The following is a 25,553-nucleotide window of genomic DNA, read 5'->3' as shown; positions in this document are numbered from 1 at the left end:
GTGGAACCCCTGGAGGCTTGCAGAGCCTCTGCAAGCTCTGCAGAGGAGGGGGGCAGAGCGTGAGCCTTCAAGTCGAGGCAGACTTGGCCTCAGCCCTCATTAGCTGTGTGGTCTGGGGCAAGTGCCTTGACGCCTGAGCACTGGCTGCCCCCTCTGCAAGATTGACCGGTATCCTGCCTGTTGGGTGCTGTGAGGACAGTGGAGTCACGCTGCAAAGCTCTGAGCCCCAGCCTTGGGACTCTGGCAGTGTTAGCTTCCTGGGTACGTCTCTCAGCCCAGGGAACCTTCCAGTTTCTTTGCCTCATCAACAAGTAAAGGTCGTTTGCTCTCACCAGCACTTCTTCGGCAGGAGGACGGGCGGATGGCGCTCAGCGTACAGAGCAAGCATTGTTGGCATGGCTGAAGTCTGGAGTGGCCCTGGGAAATGATTTGGGGTCACTCTTTGACTTTGACCCCGGCATTTACTCTGCGATGGAAGGCTTGCTTGCTGGGGTAGCCTGCGTTTGGGTTTTCTGGGGGTTAAAGAAGGTAGAGGGCCTGGGAGAACCAGAGGTTGGGGGGGGTTCATCACTGAATCGAGGGTCTGTGCAGAGCCTGGTGGTTGACAAAGCACATTCATGCTTCCCGCCTTGCTGCTGGTCTCCTTGTGGGGCTTGGCATCCGGACCCTGGGGAGGCCACACTGGTCTTGTCTCCTGCCGGCTGCTTTATTCTTCAGAATGGTTCATATGAGAGAATGTTGACTTTTCTTCCTGGTTCGGGTTTTCTCTGTTCGTATGAACTCATGTAGGTGGGAACGTGGGTTAAGGGAACGCGAGATTGCAGTCCAGTCCAAGTGGGTCCGCCTCTGTCCTCTCCCCTGGGCTGCAGGGACCAATGACGGCCGTCACGGGCCCTGAGCACTTTTGGCCTTTGCACACTTGTTCCTCCGTTAAAAATCAAAAACAAGTTAAAAATTGTATTTTATAATTGGTTGGTATAAACATGAATATAAACAAAGTTGGATATCTTCCTTTTTTTTTTCTTTTGATTTTAAAAGAAATACAACCATTTTCATGGGCCCCAAAATGTGTCCCCAGCCCTTGGTGGTGTATCTACTGGACCAGTTGGCTCCTCTGGGCTGCCTGACCTTTTTGGGGATAGAGCTGGTGTCCCAAGAGAGGGCAGCAGAAGAGGGAGAGCGTGCCTGCCTCAAGTAAGTCTCCCCGTTTTCTGTCCAACAGCGCTAGTGGCCTCCGTGTACCCCCAGAAGCCCCAGGCTGTGGAGCGCCATGTCCTTCCAGTCCTCTGGTGTTTCCTGAGCAACATGACCAGGAACAGTGTCCTGCCCGGGCACGGTGGGAACGTCCGCACGGTGGCGCACCGGCTGTCCCGGAGCCTCCAGGAGCAGATGGGCTCCCGGCTGCAGGACCTGGCCGCTGGCCAGCCACAGCCGGTCCTCGAAACGCTCCAGGGACTCTTAGACACAGCAACCCTGTGAGGCAGCCCCAACCAACGTCACCGACAGAGCGATGGCATCGAAGAGCACGACAACGGGCAGCTCACGCCACTTTCAGTGGGTTAAAGACAGATCTGAAAGGGGCAGTTGTTATTTTTTTACCTTATTTTATTTTTATGATAGTATCATCTCCCGGTCTACTTTCTCTTAGAGTTCCAGATGTACATAGTATATTTTGAAGTAGAAATAAAGGAAGTACTTATTTTTCTAAGGTTTTATTATCTTGCACTTTTTAAACCTCAGAGAATATTTTAGTAACTAGGTTTGTCACTAAGGAAAGGAGACAACAGCAGAATCAGTGGTGGGTGGCATGGGAGGGTGAGTTAGGGATGAAGAGTGTAGCACAGACCCGAGGTTGCAGACCGTGTGTGGGGAGGGCCCCCATCCATAGAGGCTGGGCCAGCCCTCTACCCACCAGAGACCGTGAGTTGGCCGTTCAAATCCAGTCCAGTTGTTAATGAGGCTGATTCAAGGTGAGCAGAACAACCCTCCCCAGGGTCATCCTTCTTCTGCCTTAACAAAACCTTCCCAGGGAGAGTTTGACAATTGCATTACTGAAAGCCTTCTCTGGAAGCCGGCATTCTGGTTACTTCCACAGAGGACTAGATGTAGCTTTACTCTTGAAATCCCAGATGTGAAAGCACTTGCTGGAACTGGAAGCTGCAGGACCTGCAGAGGTCACATGGGAGCTCTGGGATTGCACGGGGGCCCCCTCCCCTTGGGCTGGATCACAAAGCTGGAGGGGTGTGCTGGACTCAGGATGTGCCAGAACACGAGCAAACCAAGGGAAGGTGTTGCCCATGGATGCAGCAGCCGGAGAAATGGAGTCCTACAGGGAGACAGGGACGGCTTGGACTGTCGCTCTAGACACAGTAGGGTTGGCTTTGCCTTGCCTGGGGCCAGTGGTTGGTTGACCATGGTGTGACCAAGCAGAATTATAGTTCCACTGATGACTTCAAACACAAGGGTAAGGTGAAGGTCGAAGGGGCAGAGGCTGGGTGTTAGCCAAGGAACCCAGCCAGATCTGTAACAACACTCTGGGGCAGATCCGCATAGCTGAGGCCGTGAGACCCCCAGCTCCCTGCCAGCAAGTTTTCTGGCAGACCCCACCAGCGGACCCCCTCCACTGTCACCCCGCAGTATATCACTTCCACAGCACTGGTGTGACCCTCTCCCGAGGAGGATGACCCAGAGACGCCGAGGAGCTCCAAATCAACTCCCATATTTCCAAGTTCATGGGTACCCCTGGTTGAGAAAGCCACTTTTTCTTTCTTCCTTCCTTCCTTCCTTTTTTTTTTTTTTTTTGTAAGATTTTATTTATTTATTTGACAGAGAGAGAGATCACAAGTAGGCAGAGAGACAGGCAGAGAGAGAGGGGGAAGCAGACTCCCCGCTGAGCAGAGCACCTGATGTGGGGCTTGATCCCAGGACCCTGAGATCATGACCTGAGCCGAAGGCAGAGGCTTAACCCACTGAGCCACCCAGGGGCCCCAAGAAAGCCACTTTTTCATTTTGCCTGTGTTGCCAGGTGCAGCCAGGCCGGGCCCCCCATCCTCCCAATGCCCTGGGGTGAGCTGGGGTATAGCAGCATCATCCCGGGAGTTGAGCTTTTAATAGGTGGCTGAAGTGTGACTTTGAGTAATTCTAGCCGCAGCAGGAGCCGCTTCTCTCTAATTGTGACCCCAGCAGGGGCTTCCCAGCTGATTCTGACTGAACCAGGTTAAAGGCCTGCTAGACAGGGGATCATCAACGATGCCCAAGAGGCTGATTTTTAAACATTTATAAAGTTTTACACAATTTAATTAATTGTGTTTGCTTGGAGTCTGGGCAGACTTTTTGGGTTGGGTGGGGAGACGGACATTTTCTGCTTGTCAAGATCCTAGAACCTGTAGGAATCCAAGGGCACAGAGTCTGGCAGGGGTTTTGAAGGCAGAGACGAAGCTCAAAGTCATCGTCCTGTCTTCCAAGTGCACTTTCAAAATGGAAGCTTCCCACCCCCTGTGCTCCAGACCCACCCTCCTGGGTGGAGGTGTTTAATACAGCTAAAACAGCTGAAAAGCAAATAACTCTGCAAGGTTGTTTTCCTTCACTGTTTTAAGTTTAAATCTGGTCTCTGGGCAGCTGGGCTCTGGGCAGCTGGGGAGGGGCTGGGTGGTTCTTGTTCTGGGGCAGGGGTGTGGGGAACCTCAGGAAATTTCAGTCTCAAAAGGTTTCTCACATCATTACTTTAATTTTTTTTTTTTAAGATTTATTTATTAGAGAGAGAGAGAGAGAATCTCAAGCAGACTCCTGCTGAGCTTGGGGCACGACAGGGGGCTCGGTCTTATGCCCGTGAGATTGTGACCTGAAGTGAAATCAAGAGTTGGACAGTTTACTGATTGAGCCACCCAGGCGCCCTCCACATACCACTTTTAAAGCAAAGGGAAAACAACATATTAGCCTGGGCCTGTGAGAAGGAGGCCTCACGGATGGCCAGTGGTGACCAATGAAGATGGAGCGTGGGGGATGGGGAGTAGGTCTGAACCGAGCCCCCGTCCTTTGCTCGGCTGCGTGCGCAGGCGGGAGCTCTGCCTCCGGAAGATGCTCTCGGGGCTGGGCATACAGCTTCTAGCTATGGAAGGGCTCCGGTCTCCCTCCAGCGGAAGGATGAAGGACTAGACTCGTCTGAGAATACTTAAGTGCTTCAGTTTCTGGGCCTTGAGGAGAAGCTGCCCCCAGGTCAAGCTTCCCGTCTTGTTTTCTCTTCCCCCCTTCATGTTTCTCCACTCACTCTGCCTCAGCATCTTCTGGGGAGATGGAAATAAATACTGATATCAGGGGCTTACCCCCAGGGATTTTGATTTCATTGGTATAGGGCAGGGCCCAGGGCGCTGTCTTTTCTTTCTCTTCTCCTGCGTCAGCTTTATTGCCACATAACTGACATAGAACCTCCTGTGAGTTGAAGATGTACAATGTGTTGATTTGATCCATTTCTGTCTTGCCAAGCAATCACCCGCATAGCATTAGCGAACTCCCCCGTCCCATCACATAACTACCGCTTCTTTTTGTGTTGCGTTTTATTCTCATAGCAACATTCGAGTAGATAATAAAGATTTATTAGCTGTAATCGCGAGGCCATACATTAGGTCCCCAGAATTTGTGGATCTTCTCATTGGAAGTTGGTACACTTTGATTACGTCCCCGTTTCCCCCTACTGGGCAGCTGGCTTGGGGAAGCAGTGCCCTAACCCCGTGCTCCCAGCTGGGCTCCTGCAGTCCCTTGGGCGTGTGGGCAACCCCCGTGGGCGTTTCTGCGGCTGGGTCCAGGAGGGATTCCAGTTTGGTCCTTATCCTTCCAGGGGCTTCTGTGGAGGGGGCGGTGTTCTGTCTTCTCCGTATCCCCTCTCCTGGTGTCTCTGTGAAGACTTACGGCTATAACATTTGAAGGTTTTCTTTTGTTGTAATCACGGCTTTGTAATTACCTCTCTGTGGGTTGACAGCTGCTATCAGCGTCACCTTGGGTTCTCCTTGAGAATCTTTACGTGGAGAAAGAGACCCAGCACCTCTGCGGCTGGTGTCAGCAGTCATTAACTAAACAATAGCTTTAAAAAGTCACCAGCTTTTATAAACACAGCCGATCCTGTCCCCTTCCAAAGGAGAGGGGGAGAAAAAAAAGCTAGATAAATAATTTTCATGAAGGCAATTTGTTTCCCAGGGTCTATATTTCCCTTCTGTCTCATCTGATGTTTTTTACTACTTTGGGGCACTGGCCATAAATTGGGAGAGAGCGGTCTGCTTAGGTGCCATCTCTCCCAGCCCCGGGGGGTGGGGGTTCCCTTGAAAGCCCACTTTGGGGGTTCACAGCAACAAGGAACAAAGACTTTGGGGGGAGGGGGAAGTCTTATCATTTTTCTTCCTTCCTGCCAGGGGCAGTTTTATATGTGTGTGAGGTGCGTAAAGGTGATTATAGTAAATAATTCTCCTGGAAATACTGTTCTGAATTTCCATGCAAACTAGTTTCAGAGGAATGGCTAAACTTACAGCTGGCCTTTGGGTGGATCTGAAAAACAATTTCCTATTTGTAAATGTTGGAGAAAACTGAGTGTTTCTTCCATGGAAGGTTGTGGTATCTTTTGGAGTAACCTCACTCCTGCTGGCAGTTGGTGTTAGAACCAAGGCTGGGCAGGAGCTGGGGAGCCCCACTAGCCGGCCAAATGTCTTTGACTTCCCTCAGCCTTCTTTTTTTCATTTGTCAAAGGTGTTGAAAAAAAAAAATAAGACTTGCTTTTCATCTCATGGGATTAAAAAAAAATCTAATAAAACAGTATAGATAAATGCATTTTGAAAATGTAGAGTGTTACACACAAAGAAAAGGCATAATTATTATTAACTCTAGCCTCAGCCCAGTTAAGACTTTCTGTTCAGACGGCAGTGAAATCAATCCCGGCATCTGACTGACAGATCACCCACGACTCAGCGTGCAAATAAGTGGGAAATTCTGAAGCTTAATTTTTTCCCCCATTTGGAATATTTGACATTTGTAGTCGTGATGGCAAGCAAGATGTTTTAAAGTCTTTTCACTTTGAAAGACATGGAATCCTGCAGAGAAGGAAGTCAATTCTAGCTGAGTTTGACAGCTGTTTTTAACTTTCTCCAAGAATCAAAGCCCAGATTTGGAACGAGGGGGAAACCGCACTTTCTCTTCTTGCTCAGAATCTCGAAATGCAGAGATGGTGATGAACTTTACAAACAGAGGTAGTGAGGGCTCGTCAGCTCAGTTCTTCCAGAGGGCTCAAAAAAGATGGTTTGGTAGAAGTGAGTCTGCCTGTGTCTTGTAGATGGCAGGGTATGGAGGCTGTTGTGCCCATCACAGCTTTCCATCAAAGAATGGGCCCTCAGGAGCTGGATTGCAGGGCTATGGAATGGAGCTGTGGGGCATCAGGCTTCTGGCTCCCAGTTCCAACCATTAGGAGCGGGAGAGACTCTGGCTCCCTAGGGTGACCGACACATTCACCACGTCCTCCTCCTGTCTCCTCCTTCTCCCTTCATCTTCTTCCTCCAATGCAGGCCCGCCTGACTTGTCCTGTCCGGGCACTACCTGACTCCTGCTGGGCTTGCCATTCCAGCCAAAACAGGTTGTTGACTTGTGTGTGGGACTTCGGGGCTGTCTGGAATGATGGCATTCAGGATCCAAGCTGCTACCCGGGTGGAACTCTGTAGTCACAGGGCCCATAGGCTATTGGTCAAGTTACTTTCTGAAGTCCATGAGACTTCAGTAATCAAGCCAGCAGTGTCCAGGGTCCTCCATAAAATTGAATTAGAGTGCAGAGTGAATGAACCGTTTGCTCCTCTGCATGTGCAACGAACCTTTAATTACATTTCATAAAAATGTCGGGATGGATTGATGGAAGTTTATTGAAACTTCAGGTAGGCCCAGGGAGTGAACCACGGCGCAGCATAAGGTGTTCTGTTAATGGAGGCCCAGAACACATTTACCTTATGGCAGTTCAACAGCTTATCTGATGTGAGGCTACTTAAAAATATATTACCTTTGCAAGGCTTTCCTTGGGAAGATGCGGTGGGTGTGGGCAGCCTGTAAGCCGTCAACCGAATGAATGATCGATAGACAAACAGGTTGGCACTTCAAATTCACTGCACCAGCTCCCCTGATACGTGCAAAACACCGGTTTATTTCAGAAAAAAAGACTGTATTTCTCAAACCCCTTTCATTCATGTTGCGGGTAGACGAGAAAAGTCTTGTCAAACGTAAGCTTTTCACAACGCTGGAAAAGTCTCTTTGGTCATCTGTCCTGACTTATCTACTGACATGGATTATTTCAGGTTCTGAACTGGGTACATGATGCAAAGAAAGAACTAGGTGCTGCTTAGGGTGAACCGCCGCACAGACCCAGGCTGTGGACAGAAGCTATACATCATCTTGAGGATTGTATTTATACTTGCAAAAAGCTAGCACTGTTCCACCAGAATATTCTTTTTTTTTTTTTTTAAAGATTTTATTTATTTATTTGACAGAAAGAGATCACAGTAGGCAGAGAGACAGGCAGAGAGAGGGGAAGGGAAGCAGGCCCCTGCTGAGCAGAGAGCCCGATGCGGGACTCGATCCCAGGACCCTGAGATCATGACCTGAGCCGAAGGCAGCGGCTTAGCCCACTGAGCCACCCAGGCGCCCCTCCACCAGAATATTCTATCTGCTTTTTCCCCCCATGAGTCCTTTTGATGGAACTGGAAAATTATGTTTTTCCCTTGGGGCAGAGCTGTATGCTGCGTTCCTAATGGGTTAGTGGATGAGGGGGAGCACTTCCCTCTCCTTGGCTCTGGGGGTCTCCATGGGTATTGATGGTGGCCGGGCACCCCTGGAAGAGAGTTGGCCCAAACAGGAATATGGGTATAATAATATGCACGTCTTAAACTGATCTCCTTTTCTGTGGTGGGCTCTCTTGGGCCTTTATACCCAACATTCCTTCTTGGTTTCCAGCTTTGGAAAGGAAAAGTGCAGACTCATGAGTCTTTAATGGGTTGGGTCCGTTGGTGACATTATTTGAAAAAGACAAGACGAAAGGGAAACCCTGCTCTTCCTACTCCTTCGAGCATAGGAAGTGGGTTGGGCTCAGCAAGGACGAGGTTCTTGGGTGGACGGAAGGTGGGTTGGATGAGAGTGACCCATCTGAGAAGTTGTGGGATTGGGCTTGTCCCTCATGGACACCAGCAGTGTGCTTTCCAAGGCAGAGACATGAGTTTGAGTAAAGGCCTGGTCTTAAGGAGGGGGAAACTGAGTCAAAGCCACACAAGCTGCCTGCTGTGGTACATTTAATTTCTTTTGCACAGTATGTAATTCACCTGTAGTTTGACCTAAGTCTGGTGGTTGGAATAGTAGCCAGAAAACATATGTGACCCATCTGGTCTGATGCTAGCTGCGCCCTGCTTCACCTTTGACCTTTAGTGCCTCCCAGCACCTTGGCCTTGGAGACCCCTCTGCTTTACCTCAGGGGAAGCTGACTTGAGGTTCTTAAAGCAGCTGGGTCCTTGGCCAACATGATAGTCTCTATCAGCTCATTGTCCTTGATGCTCGGGCCTGGAGGCCTCTCACTGCATCACGTATGGGGATATACGGCAGGAGCCCAGCACTGCCCTGGTCCTAGTAGGTGCTCAGTAAATGTGGAGAGATGAGGAGGCGTCCTGACCCGCTCCAGGACTGACGCAGGAACCCTGGAAACCCTGTGTTCCTCTACCACTGCCTGCCAAGGGGAGAATGGTGGGTGTCAGCCGCTGTCAGCAGCCTAGCTCGGGGGAGAGGGCGACCTCTGCTCTCAGAGAGCCTCCTGCCAGGCACCCTCAGGGAAGCTCATTCTAGACTCTTCCAGGGCATTCTCTCTGATGCTGACTCCTTCCGGGAGGGAATAGGCTGCCTGGCGCCCAGCCACTCACACCTACTTTTGTGGCTGCCGCTGGGTGCACTCGGCCCCCACCTACAGACTCAAACCAGCCCCAGCCCTCTAAGAGGAGGCACTTTTACAGGGAGCTCGGCCTCGCTTCCGCCTCCTACAGATCTGGCTCCCACTTCCTATTCTGGTTCCCAGAACTCAACTTTTTATTGTTCTTGTGGTTACACCCCCACGTTGTCTCACCATTTCATGAATGCTGTCCCCGGCCAGCCCCCCTTTGTTTCTCTGTTTCTGCTGAGTTTCTTTAGACCTCAGGAAGTCTGCCCCTAAACCCTAGCCTGACAGGGTCTGCTTCTCCCTGAAGCCGATTATCCGTGAGCTGCCTCCCTCTCTGCCTGCTGGCTTCTCCTCTGCTCTGCTCAGTGCCCAGCCCACCCGGGGTCCACCGCAGCTGGCCTGCCCAGGTGGGCAGACTGTGTCCTAAACCTGGCTGTTCTCACACACTTACCTCAGCCATGCCCTGCCTGCCCCGGGAGCTGGACTTCCTCCCATTTCCTGTGGCCACCCACTCACCCCTGCGTGTGGCTCCGCCCGGGAACCCACCCTGCTGCCGCGGAACTCTGCTGGGACAGTTAGCGCAGCCCCACAGCAGCCGTGTGGGTGGGGACAGACGCCTCCCAACAGAGTGGGGGTGGTGCGGCCCCTCCGGCAGTTTAATCATCTGTTCCTTGGGTGCCTCGGAAGAGATCATCCTTGTCACCCCTACTTTAATAACTGGAAAAGTCACGGTGAATCCATTTACAGATGGCATCTTCCCTAGGACTCAGAGGACATCTTCTTGAACCAGGATCTATTTCAGCAAGAAAGGATTTGAAGTCTATAATTTTCCCAAACTTAAAAAAAAAAAATCAGCTTTGCTGCAGATCTAGGGGTTGGTCCCTTAGCTGTACCCCGTGGCTGAGAATTCTTGAGCGGGTATTGAATCACCCAATTACTGCAAATTCGTTTCTAAAAAGAAAGCCCTCCACAGCCGCCCGTGGAAACATTCCAAGATCTGCAGCAAATATCTAGAGCATTGACAGAAGCGGGGTTTGGGCAGGAGCAGGAGTTCTTCACCTCCCTTTCAACCTCAGCAGAAGTTGTGCAGATGACTGGGGAATGAAGCTGGCGGAGAAGCCGCCCGGGGAGACCGGCGTGCGCACGAGTGTTTGTATGCGTGCAAGTGTGCATGTCCGCGAGCTCCAGCCCCCGCGGGGCATGCAGGGCAGGCTGTGTATTTGCAAGGCTGGGTCGTACCCAGCCCGTCGGAGAGGCGTGGGGATGTGCAGGGCAGAGCACCCGAGACACGCCCCTGAGACACGATCCTGATCCCAGGCTGCTCAGCCGCGGGAGTGGGCTGGAAGCTATGGGTGGAGGGTTTTGGTCTGTGCTGGGGAAGGAGGAGAAGGAGGAGGGTGTGTGTGTCTCCATTCCTCCTCAGTCTTCCTATCTCTGGAGCGATCGGCTCCTAAACAAAGCTCTCAACAGTGGCGTGGCCGCAACCCTGGGCCACTACTTAATCTTAAAACAAAAAACCAAAAAACAAACCACCACGCTTTCCAACCATTTGTACAACTATGTTTGCTTTAGGCAGATGGTGTGAGGGAATAGTCATAGGCAACGAAATGGAACAAAAAACCAAGGGATTCTGGTGCCAGGCACACCTGTTGGAATTTTTGCTCTGTTCTCTTCCTGGTTGTGTGACGTCAGGCACAGGCACAGGCACGACACTTTCGGGCTTGGGGGTGGGGGGAGGGGCACTATCTGCTTCATTCTTTATTGTGGGGGTTAAATAAGTCCATGAAACTCACCCCAGCAATCCCCACCCCAGCCCACCAAGCAGCCTGCAACAAATGCATTTTTCCCCTAAATTAAGGCCAGTACTTGAAGGATTAAAGAGGGTCAGGGTCCAAGGTTATAGTTAACCTTTGTACCCCAATGCAAACCAGAATCTGGGACCGAAAATGGCAAAGGTTTAGAACTCAGCAGACTCTCTGGGCAGTGCACCTTCCAGATCTTTCTAGGACGCTTCAGTAGGAGTTTGGTTGGCCACCCTCCCTGGGACAGTCTGATGCTTGGCTGTCACCCATCGCCTTGTGGGGTGGCTGGCATCCGTGTGACCCTGCTGGTTAGCCGGTCAGGCTACTTCCCTCTGTTGAGGCTTGTCCTGGGTGTGGCTGGCTCGGGCTTCCCGTTGCAGCCCTTGGCCCAACACGAAGAGCTCTGGGGGAGACGCGCCCCTGCCACCGCCCCTCAGTTCTGGGGCACAGGGGCTGTTCCATGGCTCTGTGTCCTTCTTGGGGCTCTCCTCACTGCTGCTGCAGAAAGAAAGGACAGCTGCTGATCAGACGCTCCTCAGTTGTTCCTTCTGGCTCCCCCTCCCCGCCCCCCTCCACCCTGCCTCCCTCAGTCCCTCAGTCCCTCGCTATCTGTCTCAGCCACAGGCCCATGGACTCCCGGTGCCCCGCCTCCGCCCTCCCTCACCAGGTCTGCCTGGCTGGTGCCGTCCTGGTGTGCGCCCGCCTGCAGTGGTTGGCACTGTGGGAACCGAGCCCCGGGGTCTGTGCGGACAGCAGGAGTCCTGTTCTTCCCCTCACGCCCAGGATCCCGCTGCTCTGAACAAAGCAGCTCCCTCAGGAACTCTGGGAGCTGGGCCTTTATTTTATTTTTGTTTTTTTAAAACACTTCTTATTTAATAAAGGGCTAGGCTTAGCTAGTCGAATTAAAAATAACACCAACAATAACAGCAAAAAAAAACCAAAAAAACAAAACGAAACAAAAGCCCACCGCACCCTGCTTTGCTCAGCTGCCTCCCTTTTCCTTTTACTCCGTAGTAAAAGGGAAAGGGCCTGGCTGAGGCCTGGCATCTGGCTAGAACAGAGCCTCCCCGCTGCTGAGTGACGCCGCGAGAGGAGGGGCTTTGAAGGGAGAGGGACACCGAGTGTGCACTGTGGGTGCAGAATGGAGAAGGACCACAAGTGTGGAGCCAGCTGAGGCCAGAAGGGGACCAGCTCCGAGGGCCACAGGGGCTGTGTGCTCCTGGCTGGCTGGCCTCATTGCTCCTGCCTGGAAGTGGGAGTCCGGCTGTCCGGGTTCAAGTTCTGCACTTACTAGCCGTGTATTCTGGAGCATGTTCATTACTCTCTTTGTAGAACAGAGATGATAAAAGCGCGCATCTCACAGGGCGCTTGGAATGAGCACATGGTAAGCGCTCAGTAAACAGCCTGCGGTCACTCGGCTTGCTAGCATGAACAGGAAGTCACCCCTGGACAGGAAACGAGGGACCCCCCTGTCACATGACGGGTAGGCACCTGAGGGTCAGAGCCTCGCGGTCAGTCATCTCAGGTCCAGGACTGGACCCGGCTCCCCACGTGCGGAGACCAGAAGGTCCTTCTCTCCGATAGTGACAGCGGGTTCTCCGCCATCCCCGGAGTTTTATCACGCGGCGCGCCTGGCTCTGTGGTTAGGCTTCCCCGAGCTGTCCGACCAGCGGAGGGCGAGTCTGAGTTGGGGTCCCACTAGGATGGGGGTGGCCGGAATGTGGGGTGAGGTGGGGTGGGAACTGAGATGGGCATACCCGGGATTTTTCCGCCGTGAGCGTCTCCCTGTGTTCCTCAGAGCCAGCCTCATCCGCGCCGGGCTCGGGCCCCATTTCTGGTCCCTGCCTGATTCTGAGGGTGATTCTGCACTCAGGCCCAGCCTGATGCACCTCATCGAGGACCCTTGGCCGCTCCGCGACCGGAGGTGCTGGCAGGAGAACGGGAGGGGCAGGGCCAGTGTCTCCGGTAGTGGAGGTGACAAAGGATTTTGTCCTAGAACTGCGTCTTCTCCGACCCCAGCCAGGTTGAGGCTCAGGCTTGGAGGTAGATTTTCCTGCTTGCCACGCGGCGACTGGGATCCGCCTGATCCCAGAAAGGCTGGGGAGGCAGGATGCCTAGCCACTGCCCGGCTGGTGGGTTGGGAGCCTGATCCAAGAAACAGGGTTGGGGGATTGCGCTGCCAAGAGCCCCTGCCTGGGTGGTCCCGTCCAAGCAAAGGCTAAAAGCACTGTGTTGAGGGTAGAAAGTCTGGACCCTTCTTGAATGCTCACAGTGCCCCAGCGTGCTAAGACCCAGAGATGGCCCCTCCGTCAGGGGATTCAAAACATAAATAACAGCTACAGCTTAGTGACTGAGCTTCCTGGGTGAGACTCCAAGGACCGTTGCCAATCCCCTGGGCCCCAAGATCGGGAGGATATAAACATCATTTTTTCTATAAAAGGGCTTTGTGCCTGACACGGGATGACGAGAAGTAGGTCAATGCCAGGGGTAGGCCAGGTCATCCCGCCTCTGATGCAAGATACCACGGGGCGGTTGCATTCCTACAAGTCCCTGCTTGGGGAAACAGCCTGTTCTGAGTCTTTCTGGCTCTTTCCCACTGGCCTGTTGGCTAGTTACACGATCTCAGGCAAATCACGCCTACCTCCTCGGTCTGGTTTCTGATATGCAGGAGGCAGGTAAAAAAAAAATGCATCTATAGAGTGAAAAACACTCCATGCTGGCATGCTTCTGCTTGCAGATGTCAACTGTACAGGGGCAGAGGGGTAGAGGGATGGAGGGTGGTGAGCATTTTCCCATCACATTCAACAGGTTCAGCTCCGAGTGGCTTGGAGGTGTGGTCTTACCAGGAGGCAGGGGAAGGAGTATGAGCCATTATTGTGACCTTTCAGGCAACCTTGGGAAGTCTCCTGTTTACGAATCCTCCTTTCTTTCAAGCTATAAGCGCTTCTCGCTGCCCCGCCCCCCACCACTTCATCTACCCCATCTCCCTAAGTATTGAGATTCAGGACATAAAACCACCTTTTAGGCTGCCCTGTTCTGCGGAGATGCCTGAGAGAAGGGCATTATGTTCTTCTTGAACAATTTTATGTTACTTTATTATTGCTGCTGCTGTTTTAAAATGTTAGTGTTTTTAATTAATGCCATTTTATTGTCCCTGTTCTCCCGAGCTCTTCTCCTGAAGGGCGCAGTTTTAGAAATGTAATAAGAGAGTAAGTGGCCAGTGCGAGGAGTAGTGCATTAACATTTCTAGAGGTTCTTAGATGAAAAGCACTGTGCCGTAGGAAGTTCATTTCAGATTTAAGAAAAGAGCAGCAGCATTACATTAAGATTCTTGCAAAAAATAATCAATATTTCATTTCTTTCAAGTGGCTGGGGAAGTTTATATAACTATGATAATGCACAACTTTCCCTAGATAATAACTTTATTTAAAATCGGCTGCAGAGCACTTTGTAAAAAATTACCATGTATGCCTCAGCGGACTGTGGAGTCAGTAACCCGTGTCACTCTGGCCGAGATAAACTGCGGATTGTCACAGCAGGGGGCCTTTCAAAGATAGCAAGGACCAGGACGGTTGAACTTTGTCCAATCCGATATCGAGACACATTGATAAGAGATTTCTCCAACGGGTCTCAGAGTTTTCTCCCTAGGCTGCATTCTGGAAAAGATGCCATTTCCCCATGTATTCTACCCACTTGGGTACATGTATCTTTCTTTCCATGTTCAGGCACTGGCTCTACCATGATTCATGATCAGCTACTATCCCATGCCCAGGCCTGCCTGCATGGCTGGGCCAATGACATGCAAGTCAGCTGCCCTCCCAAGCAACACACACTGGGAACTCAGTCTGCCAAGGGTAGGGATGGCCATCCTTCCGCCGATTCTGGTACTCAGTGCTCATGAAAGGGTCTTTTTCTTGCCCTACACACCTCCACACAGGGAGATGGAGGTGAGGCTAGAGTGGAAGGAAGTAGAGGCAAGTCTTTGGGGTTGTGGGAAAGCTAAACCTTTATATTCCATACCTCTAGGAACATCTCAAGGCATGTCCCCTGGGTGTCCCTGAGACACTTTGGAGGGGCATCTATGAGGTCACAACTATTTTCAAAATACTACCAAGATATTATTTGCCTTTTCCACTCATTCTTTCATAAATGCAGGACTTTTCCTGCCTACGTTCTGTGTGATATCACTCCAGATGGACTGCAGAAGCGGTTCTGAGAAGGCCACCCTCTTTCCTGGAAGCTAGACATGAAAGGGATTTGCAAAAATATAAGACAATGACCCTTTTTTCACTAAATGTATTGGTTGTGGAAAATATACCTACTTTTTTTTTTTTTTAAAGATTTTATTTATTTATCAGAGAGAGAGGGAGAGAGAGCGAGCACAGGCAGACAGAATGGCAGGCAGAGGCAGAAGCAGACTCCCTGCCGAGCAAGAAGCCCGATGTGGGACTCGATCCCAGGACACTGGGACCACGACCCGAGCCAAAGGCAGCTGCTTAACCAACTGAGCCACCCAGGCGTCCCTACTTTTTAATGGTAAAGGATAATGGGGGTCATTGAGAAAATGAATTCATAGATATTTTAGGCATTTCTCAACTGTAATGTAATACAGTAAAAAGTGAGAGATACAACCCACCTACGCAAAGGTTCTTTTGGATTCTCCATAACTCTTAAGAGTTTTAAAGGGGTTTTGGGGCCTGCAAGGCTGAGAACTTCAGTAAACCAGAGACAACAGAAATCTGGTCGCTGGTTCCAGGCGGCTTGACTGTGGCTCAGTGCGGGGTGGGACCTCACTTTGTCTCCTTTTCCGCAAATGTAAAATAAAGGGGAGGGTATGCTTGGATTAAGGTGATTGTTTTAAACTCTATTTTTAACACAGCAGAGTTTCTCTCAGTTAAAACCTTTCTTGGGAGGGGCGCCTGGGTGGCTCAGTGAGTTAAAGCTTCAGCCTTTGGCTCGGGTCACGATCCCAGGGTCTTGGGATTGAGCCCCGCATCGGGTTTTCTGCTCAGCAGGGAGCCTGCTTCCCTTCTTCTCTCTCTCTTAAAGCCTGCCTCTCTGCCTATTTGTGATCTCTGTCAAATAAATAAAAATTTAAAAAAAATCTTTTTTTGGAGCCTGAAATGAGAAACAGATGAAAGTACGGCTGCTCAAGGATGGGTCCGATGGCGGGAGGCAGGTCATATCGCAGCCCCCTGTCCTCGGCCTCTCCCCTTGGAGCACAGTCTGGAAACTACTGACCCAGATGACCCCAAGGGGCTCTCGGCTCTCGGCTCTGGCCCGAGGACCCTCCTTACCTGCTCCTGCTGAGCGCGGGTTGACAAGCGTCGCTGGGGGCGCCGGGGACAGGCAGCCGAAGGCGGACACTGGGCCGGCGGTCAGAAGCTGTCCTTCTGATGAAAGGCTGAGGGTTGAGGGCACACAGAGCCATGCCCCGCTGTGAGCCTGCCCTCTGCCGTGGCCCTGAGCTCCTCCAGCCCCCTGCGGGGGTCCCGCGAGGGCTGCCAGCTTCAGGGGGCAGCGATGCTGCGGCAGGTGGGTGGGCTGTCGAAGGTGGCAGGGCCGCCTCAAACAGAGAGGAGGTGGCTGGACAGAATATGGAACGTGTGTTCCCAGACGCTTTGGCCGTGGCTGCCTGATTGTCCTCGGAGGCTCTTGTTTGCTTGTGCCCCAGAGCAGGGGACACTGGGGGGGAGGGGGAGGTGGCAGAGGAAGGGGAGCTCGCTTCTGTGTGCGGGGTAGCGGGGCTGGAGGTGTGCCATGCGGGTGGGCTCACCGGGGGAGTGTTGGGAGGCCTGTGCCGGGGCGGGGGGGAAGCTCCTTCCTTCATCGTTGGGGGGCTGGGCACCGTGGGGCTTATCGGAGGGCTGACCGGTGGGCTGGGGGAGCCATGCACAGGGGGAGCACTTGGCTGGGCAGGTCTGTGAGAGGAGGGCTGCCTCCTGTCTGCTCGGGGTGTCCAGTATCCCCTTGTGGAAGAGGCCTTCCTGACCAGCAGGGGGCTTCTCTCCTGGCTCTGCCTGGGGGCTTCAGGAGAATGCGACCCTCGTGTTGACCTGGCCAGGCTGGGTTCCAAGGTCCTGTTCTGCCCAGGTGTGTGGCTGGAGTGGTGCCAGGGGATGGCCTTCTGGGCATGCTTGGACAGGCTGGTGACCCTGTCTGTGGGAGCCTGACTTGGAGCCCCTTTGCCCTCCACCTCTTGGTTTCTGCCGGTTACTGACGGGCGGCTCAGGTCCATGGTGACCTTTCTGGTACCGCAGCCGCTCTTGCTGGCCCCTGGCCCTGTGCTGTGGGGCCTGGTGGGGGCAGTCGCGCTCTTGCTGGGTAGTAGGTCAGTGGGGCTCATGGAGGCTCTTAGCTTCGGGGAAGCCCACGTTCTCCGGGCAGGGTCGGCCCCTCCCGGCCCTGGCACATGGGTCCCCTTGGGAGAGCTCCCTGCTGGCGTGCTGCTCTCCGGGGGCTCCAGAGAGGTGAACGACTTGTCCATCAGGATTTCCGGAGGCGGTGGAGGGAGATGCTCTGGGTCATCTTCTGTTTCACTGTTGACACTGAGGTCCTCCTTCTTGGGCACTCCTGAGGTCAGCAGCCGGGGGAAGATAGGCGATAAGGGCCTCCAGCCTGGGCCCTCCTGGAGAGATTCTCTACTTGCTGCTGGAGAAATTCGGGGCTTGGGATACAAAGGGGCAAGCCCCCTGTAAATGGGAAATCTGGGAGGCATGATGGGGATCCCCCACTTCCTGAGGCAGGGGCTTGGCCCAGCGTCCTTGGAGTCCCCTAGGGTCCTCAGACTCTTGGCGGGACTGAAAGTTTCAATGAGTTTCTTGACGGATGTTCTGCTGGGACAGCCCCTGACATTCCAGTCCTCGGCCCCTGGAGCCTCACTGGTCTTCTCACCTGACGGGATGGTGATTGGCAGCCCCTCCCCCTCCCCTGGCCGAGGCTCTTCACCCTCAGGACGGGGACCACATTTCTGCAAGATGCTCTTGTCCTGACTTGGCAAAATGACGAAGTTCTTGGTGAGGGAGGCCTTCAGCTTGCTGATGGTGTTGTTCTGGGAGCCCCTGCAGGTGTCGGGCCTCAGAGCCACAGCTCGGGGCTGCCGCACCCGCTCCGGGCTCCGTCCCTGCTGCCATGCACCCAGGGCGTAAAATGCCTCCAGCCTCCGGCTCAGGTCTCTCTGCACCCTCCGCAGCTCCTGGAAGGTGGGGTCCTCCATGTGGCTCTGCAGACACCCCTCTGACTGGGACCTCCTCTGCCTCACAGGAGCCCTGCTGCTGCCGCTGGCTGTGCTGGGTCTTGGGGAGACCGCTGTCCTCCTCTCCTCCTCATCAGCCCAGTCCTGGGTCCCAGAAGGCACAGGGACAAACTTGATCCTTTCACTGATTGCTTCCTTCATCTTCAGAATCATTTCCTGAGCTTGGGGGCTCTCGAGCCTCCCGGGGTGTGGCTGAAATGGGCTCTCTGGGCCACCAGGTGAAGAGCGTGGCCTTGGAGGGGAAGACTTTTCCTGCCATGGACATGGACTCACACCACTCACCTGGTCTTCCTCCCCCTCTGGGCTACTGTCCTCCTCTTCACTGAAGGAAGGAGTGTCCATTAACCTGGAACCTTTAGAAAAATCTGCTTCCGTGGAGACCCCGATCCCAGGGGACTCACACAGGGTACTTTCGCCCATCCCCAGCGGCCTGGCGGTCATCGTTTTTGGGCCTGGGCTTGAGGGGCGTGGGCTTCCTGCTCCCCACTGTGCCGTGGGCTGAACCTTTGCAGTTGGAGGCCTGGAGAGGGGGCAGTCCTGGGGTCTGTCTGCACCCATCCGGGAAGGACTTTGCTGCCAGGTCTTTCCTGACAGCCTGGCTTCCCCCGTGGCTGAATGCACTGGCTTGCATTCTGCGGGCTCCGACCCCGAGTCCCAGCTGGCTTGCTTGCCCAGCCTGTCCCCCAGCTGCACAGACTCGTTGTCCCCACCGATGCCGCTGTCCTCAGAGCACAAGGGTCCACCTTGCATCCCAGGGTCCCCGTGGCCGCTCGCCAAGCTCTCCAGGTGCCCCAGAGCCCTTAGGAGGCATTCATCTGCAGCCCTCTTGGTGCTCAGCTTCTTTCCCAAGAGGCTCGCAGTGGCATGGTGGTAACTGCTGGAGCCCTCCAGGAAGCTGCTGGTGACGGAGGCCACCGTGCCACTGAGCCCCAGCAGCTTGCTGACTGTGTACTGCAGAAGCTGCTGCAGGAGGTCTGGCTGCTCCTGGGACTCTCCTTTCCTCAACGGCCAAGCCAAATCCTCCCGGACTTCCTGGAGGAGCGTTTCTCCATCCTTGGAGATCTCGCCCAAGAGCTGGTTGACCTCATCAAAGCACAGAAGCAGGAAGGTGATCATGGGCTGCAGCAGCTCTTGGGTCTGGGTGGCCTGATGGATGAGGCACAGGATTGCTTCGTACTTGGAGAGGCAGGAGTGGAGGTAAGTGTAGGCGTGCTGGTGGGCCTTCACCAGGGTCTCAGGGAAATCCACTTTGCTTTCAGGCTCATGAGCAGGAAGGATGGTTTGGCAGCAATGGTCCTGTTGGCCACATGTGTGGCATCTCAGCTTCCTTTGCTGGGTGTTCCTTTCTTCACTCTCTTCCCTGGAAAAGCCTGCCCCTTGTGACCCGTGGGAGCTCTGCGTCTTGGATGGAAGGTCCTTAGCCCTGTGGCTTTGTGACTTGTCCAGCTGGGGTGGGGAGGTTTCGGTTTCTGGGAGCATTCCCTCCATAGCTTTCCGTTGGCCTGCAGTGAGATCTCTTGTGCGCCGACAGAGACCTTCCGCTGGGCTTTGGGTCCACCCGAACCTTGGCTGTTCCTCTGCCAGCCTCTGTCCCTGGGACGGGTCTTCCCCAGAGTCATAGCAGGTGCAGCTTGGAACCAGCAAAGGGATAGAGCATCTTTCACTGGCCCCCTGACATCCTGGCAGAATTGCTTTGGGCTTTTTAAAAAACTGGATGCCACTCTTAGCAACGCTATTAACAATGTCACTGTGAGAAGGTGTGCACCCCATGATTTCAGCCCGTAAGACCTCTCCCACCCACAGTCTTCACAGTTTTCAGAGAACTGTCCTTGAAATACGAGTGAAAGGCAGCCTTACGAGTCGGTCCAGGCAATTTCCAGGCCAGAATGCTCTGAGGTCCATGGTGCCGGGTCCTTGGAACCCCCTTTCCTTCCTTCCTTGGCCCCACCGTGTAGAGGCGGCGGTGCCTGTGGTCTTGTTGCTCTGTGTCTTGAACCCTCCGCTGTGAGTGAGCAGCAGGGCAGTTCTCTAGGACCTCAGTCTTGTGGATTATGCGCCTGCGTTCTGCTCCGGTCCTGACAGATGTGGATGGCAAGTGGAACTTTAAGCCTATTAGGTTAATCATGGCCTAGCCAGTCAGCACTCGCAGTGTGTTCTAATATAGAACTTCTCAGCATTTACTATCTTGGGAAGCGGATTATTTTTGCACGTGCTTATGCTTTTTAATTCTGTTCAGACGCCTGCCATATGAAACCTAGAGAAATGAGCCTTAATTGCAGAAAGCTCTGGAAGAGACGTATTTGTGGAAGAGAAGGGGGGGTGCTCACCGGCTACAGATCCAGGCGGAGAAGTGACCTTCACAGTTTAATAAGGGCAACCCAGCCAAGTGTGCTCCAACCTGCTATTATCAAGGAGACCCCAAAACACACAATAGACAGTAATTGGAGCAATACGTTGTTGTTTGTGTGGTTTATACAAACACAACGGCTCTAGCGTTAGAGAACTTCTCTAAATAAGACAGGGAATAGAGAAGGCAATGTGGCTTCTCTTTACACTAGAAAGTGAGTTTAATAGCCGCAGAGACGTCTTCCCTGGTTTGGAGGGGAAAGCGGAGAGAACTCACTATCATGTAAAGCTCAAGGCTGGTCCCTGTGGAGCTGAGGGGCTCAGGGAGGCAATGCTCTCAAAGAAAGAGGCTTTTAGGGGTGCCTGGATGGCTCAGTGGGTTAAAGCCTCTGCCTTTGGCTCAGGTCATGATCCTGGGGACCTGGGATCAAGCCCTCATAGGGCTCTCTGCTCAGCAGGGAGCGTGCTCCCCCCCCCACCCTCTGCCTGCCTCTCTGCCTACTTGTGATCTCTATCAAATAAATAAATAAAATCTTTAAAAAAAAACACAAGCAAAACAAACAAAAATCAACAACAACAAAAAAAGAAAGAGGCTTTTAATTAAATCTTTCTCATAGGAGAATAAGCCAACCCTAGGCAGCAGGGAGCCATTGGCCATTAGGAGTAGAACATTAAGGAAAAATGTATTTTCCTTTTTGACCACAGCTTTTACACAATCTGAGCATGGAGCCCTTGTCCATAGTGAAGGGTAGAGTCTGCTCATTTTAATATTTTTTTTTAATTTTGTAAAAACTGCCAGAAGTCTAGAGCAAGGAATAGAGAGACTTGGGTTCAAAATTGTTCCTTCTCCTTTGAGTTGGGAGAAGAGAGTCATTTAAACTCCCTGAGGTCAAGACCATCTTTGAAATGGGGATAATGGTACCTACTTTATGGAGCTATTGTAGGAATTAAGTTAACTCATGCTTGGTAAGTGCCTGGCCAGTGGTAAATTAAAAAAGAAAGAGGAAGGAAGGAAGGGAGGGAGAGAGGGAGAGAGAGAAAAGGAAGAAAATAAATTCTTTATTCCTTTACTCCTGGCATCTAAGCCACTTATAATAATAAAAGTCATAAGAAAATTCATGAATTAGTCCAGGACCAAGCCCCAATCCTTTCCTGAATTACCTGGAAATAATGCAGCTCTGGATCTGGGTTTTGGCCCTTTCATGGGTGTAGAATGGCCCTTTGCTCAGCACACTGTGGCCTCAGTATTTCCTCCTCATGTCATTCCTCTGCCCTTAAATACACAATTCCCATCATCTGCATACTAAGGGTTTTTTTTTTTAATTGAACCATTTCTCATTTTTGCTGGTTGCCAATTTCTAATTTTCCTAATGAAAAAAAAAAAAGATCACATTGAGTATCTTCTGAAGTTACTTGAGATTGGACTTGATATTCTGGCTGTTTTCATTCTCTCTTACAGAACCCTGTACAACTGATGAAAATAATCCCGTGGGCGTCAGGCTGATTTCAGAACCAGAAAGGACATAGAGACACCTCTTATGCCGGGAGCAAGCTGGGGACAGGCTGCTGGGGCTGTGTGCGGAGCCTGAGCCTATCACAGCCCTATGCCCCAGAGTGCATAATTATTAAAGTTATCCAATCTGTTTATTTGAGGCTGAACTCAAGGGAAACACGCAGCTTACTCAGTGCCTGGGGGCTGTGTTAGGCATCAAGAAGTTGTTTCATTTGTCATGGAGCTAGGCAGGCTCAGTAAACAAGCGTGCCATGTGGGAAAATTCTTTCTTCCATTTAGCAGAGTTGGAAAGCTCATCTGAAGGGTTCTTTATGTAAATTCTTCTCTCGGGATTTGGGGCCCTGGTCAAATCATCTTTATGAACACCTTTGGTCTAAGTGGCTAAAATGATGTCCAAACCAATGATCAAAATAAAAATATTTGCCCAGAGGGTCAGCTGTCAGAAGCTCTGTGCCTTGGGGAATGGTTTTCTTGACTACTCCAAATAATTTAAGAAGCTCTTTATTCATTGCCACTCACTTTTCATCAAGACTAACTTTTGTTTTTCTTTCTTTTCAAACTGAGTTTGCCTCAAATGGAAAAAAAAATTACTTTGAGTGGAAACGTAAGATGATCCAACTACTCTAGAAGCTTGTTTGATAGTTAAGTGTACACCCACCCTATGACCCATCAGTTCCACTCCTAAGATTTAAGCCAAGAGTATTGAATTCCCAGGTCCTCAAAGGAACAAGAATATTGACAGCATTGAATGCCTAGGTCTTCAAAGGGACAAGAATATTCCTACTAGCTTTATTCATAATGCCCTCAAATTGGAGATAATCCAAATGTCTGTCAGTAGGGAAATAAATAAATTTGGCATAATCGTACAATGGAATACTTCCCAGGAATAAGACTAACAACCTACCGAAATATGTAACGATATAAATTTAAAAACTATTATGCTGAGTGAAAGAAGCTGGGCATGCAGGAGTACATACGGAATAATTCCATTTGTATAAAGTTCAACAACATGCAAAACAATCTAGTTATAGAGCTCAGAAACGTGGCTATGGGGGGAAGAGTTATTAACTAGATATGGGCATGGGGAACTTCTTAGAGTAGTGGAAATGTTCTCTATCTTGACCTGGGTAGTGTTTACATATATGTACAAATTCCTTGAGTTGTACACTTAAGTTGTGTACTTTATGTATGTTAACATATATACACAACTAAAATGCAACTGTATGCTTTACTTTGTGCCTAGAAGAGTCCCAGTATAATGCTCTTGGTTTGTGGAAAAGGGCCCCTGTATTAGTTGCCTATTGTTGCATAACAAATTACCTCAAAATTTAGCAGCTTAAAACAGCAAACATTGTTTCATTATGAAACACGTTTCTGTGGGTTGGGAATTCAGGAGCAACTCACAGGGTGGTTCTGGCTAAGGGTCTTTCATGAGGTTGCAGTCAAGACATTAACCAGAGTTGCAGTCATCTGAGGACTTGACTGTGGCTGGTTGACTCGCTGCCAAGGTAGTAGATCATTCACATGACTGTTGACAGAAAGTCTCAATTCTTTGCTTGATGTCTACAGGAATCATCAGTCCCTCATCATGTGGACCTCTCCACAGGCCTGCTTAAATGTTCTCACAACATGGCAGCTGACTTTCCCTAGAGTGAGCTGTCCGAGAGAGCAAGAAGGAGGCCACTCTATCCTCATCTCAGAAAGCATACACCTTCACTTTTTCCACATTTTAATTTTTGGAAGATAGTCTCTAAGACAGTTCAAACTCAAGGAGACAAAAATTAGTCCCCACATTCCAAAGGTCACCAGAAATTTAAAAATCTGGACATATCATTCATAGGTCAAACTGTGACATTGACAAGATAACTATGTACGGTAAACATTAACTTACTAAGGGTTATCCTTGCCCTTCAGCATGTTAAATAAATTCTACCCCATTTTTAAAATCATGTGCCTTTCAAACAATTGATCAGTATAAGAAGGTTCTATTATGGCATCAATTTTGAGCTAAACTGTAGGTCATTTAAGCATTCTGATAAGATGTCTTATTTCTCAAGTTCTGTCAGCATCCCAAGTGAGCATTCCTGAACCTTAAAAGCTAAGAAACATTTCCTATTACCCAAGGCCTATTACCCAAGGGATGATCTCTGCACACAATTCCCTGGTCCAGATGTGGGATAAATAGGCAATACACAACTGTTGTGGTGAGCTGACAGGAAAAAGGAGCTAATGTTTGTGTTCCAGGTGTGGTGTTGGGAACTTTACATGTATCATTTCACTGGCTCACCTCTCCTGCTTTGCTGAGGAGAATCACTACCCATCATTAAAAAATTAATCTGGGGACGCCTGGGTGGCTCAGTTGGTTAAGCAGCTGCCTTCGGCTCAGGTCATGATCCCAGCGTCCTGGGATCGAGTCCCACATCGGGCTCCTTGCTCGGCGGGGAACCTGCTCCTCCCTCTGACTCTGCCTGCCATTCTGTCTGCCTGTGCTTGCTCTCTCCCCCTCTTTCTCTCTGATAAATAAATAAATAAAAAAAAATCTTTAAAAAAAATTAATCTGGTTATTTTTATATATGTTGGTGTAATCCATCTAGAGTTGCTCATGTGATAAGCAATTTTTTAAAAGGGAGAGAGAGACCAACATGGGGCTTAATCTCATGACCGTGAGATCATGACCTGAGCTGGAAACAAGAGTCAGATGTTTAATGGACTGTGCCACCCAGGTGCCCCCATGTGATAAACAATTCTATCAGAAATCACCATGTGACCTTCAAGTGTCTGCTGTAAGTGGCTTCTCTTTTGGTGATCACGTTGGAAACCCTATTTTTACCCCACCTTCATATGTGTGGTTCGTGGTCTTAATCAGACACACAGTCATTTTATGGTATCTCTGGAGGGGGATACCAAAGAGATACCTGCTTAACTCTTTGAGATGTCTCTGAGGATCCACCAAAATAAATTTCATCTATACTCTGTAGACTATATTTGGAATCGAAGTATCCTAAATGTACCCTCCATTTATATGTTTAATGGACATGGACAGAGAGAGAGAGTGCGCCTCACAAGCAAGGGGGAGGGGCAGAGGGAGAGGAAGAAGCAGACTCCTCTCTGGGCAGGGACCACCCCCCCCACCCCCGCCACAACAGGGATTATGACCTGAGCAGAAGGCAGATGCTTAACGATTGAGCCACCCAGGTGCCCCATGTCAACAGTTTCAATCATGACCTCCAAGGCAGAAGGGGGAGAGTGTGGGGAAGGCATACCAGATACTCATCCGTCCTTGCTCAGAGTTGACCACCCATAATTGTTGCTCACATTTTAATGCCTAGGACTTGTTCCATGTCCTCACTTAGATGCAGAGGGGCTGGGAAATGTCATCAGTCCCTGGCAGGACAACCACTTTTCAGCAACATCTCTATACCATGGAAGGGGAGCCCCAAGTTTTGGTGGCCAAGTAGTGTCCTTTGCCACACCCGTGTTTCCAGATGAGGACACAGAATCTGAAAAGGGTCAGATAATTTGCTCAGGTCCTATAACTAGCATACAGCTGATGTGGGATTTGGACCCAAGTCTCTCTGATTTCAATGCCGGTGTTATTCCTATGGCATTTTTTTGGATAAATATCTGTGTTTCAAGCTTCACTTAGGATTGATGGTTCATCTCCTTTTGGACTTTTCAGTCACACCCTCAGATTCTGGCCCC

The 25,553-nt window shown here is 51.1% G+C and overlaps 2 protein-coding genes across 2 annotated transcripts in view; one reads left to right on the top strand and one right to left on the bottom strand.

Moving 5' to 3' along the window:
• The window catches only part of TOGARAM2 (TOG array regulator of axonemal microtubules 2), a 39,213-nt gene extending 37,571 nt beyond the window's left edge, over positions 1-1,642 (top strand). Inside the window, exon 19 of the mRNA XM_044262246.1 lies at positions 1,223-1,642. Coding sequence (XP_044118181.1) covers positions 1,223-1,479 — 257 coding nt within the window. The 3' untranslated portion in view covers positions 1,480-1,642. The remainder of the gene's footprint in view (positions 1-1,222) is intronic.
• Positions 1,643-11,054: 9,412 nt separating this feature from the next.
• Positions 11,055-19,762, bottom strand: PCARE (photoreceptor cilium actin regulator). The gene is made up of 2 exons (XM_044261834.1): positions 16,035-19,762; positions 11,055-11,235 (listed from the first exon to the last, which is right to left on the bottom strand). Exons 1-2 carry the CDS (start codon positions 19,760-19,762, stop codon positions 11,055-11,057), a joined length of 3,909 nt encoding a protein of 1,302 aa, XP_044117769.1.
• Positions 19,763-25,553: the final 5,791 nt, after the last annotated feature.

Source organism: Neovison vison, chromosome 8, assembly GCF_020171115.1.
Source record: "Neovison vison isolate M4711 chromosome 8, ASM_NN_V1, whole genome shotgun sequence".
NCBI lineage: Eukaryota > Metazoa > Chordata > Mammalia > Carnivora > Mustelidae > Neogale > Neogale vison.
This window is presented reverse-complemented; position numbering and strand designations above follow the sequence as displayed.

What these genes read in the sequence shown, in the direction of transcription:
- PCARE (XM_044261834.1), bottom strand. Translation starts at nt 19,762, where the DNA reads ATGGGGTGCACACCTTCTCACAGTGACATTGTTAATAGCGTTGCTAAG. An exon ending in CCCGCGCTCAGCAGGAGCAG is followed by an intron (nt 11,236 to 16,034) that starts GTAAGGAGGGTC and finishes TTCTTTCTGCAG; the next exon opens with CAGCAGTGAGGAGAGCCCCA.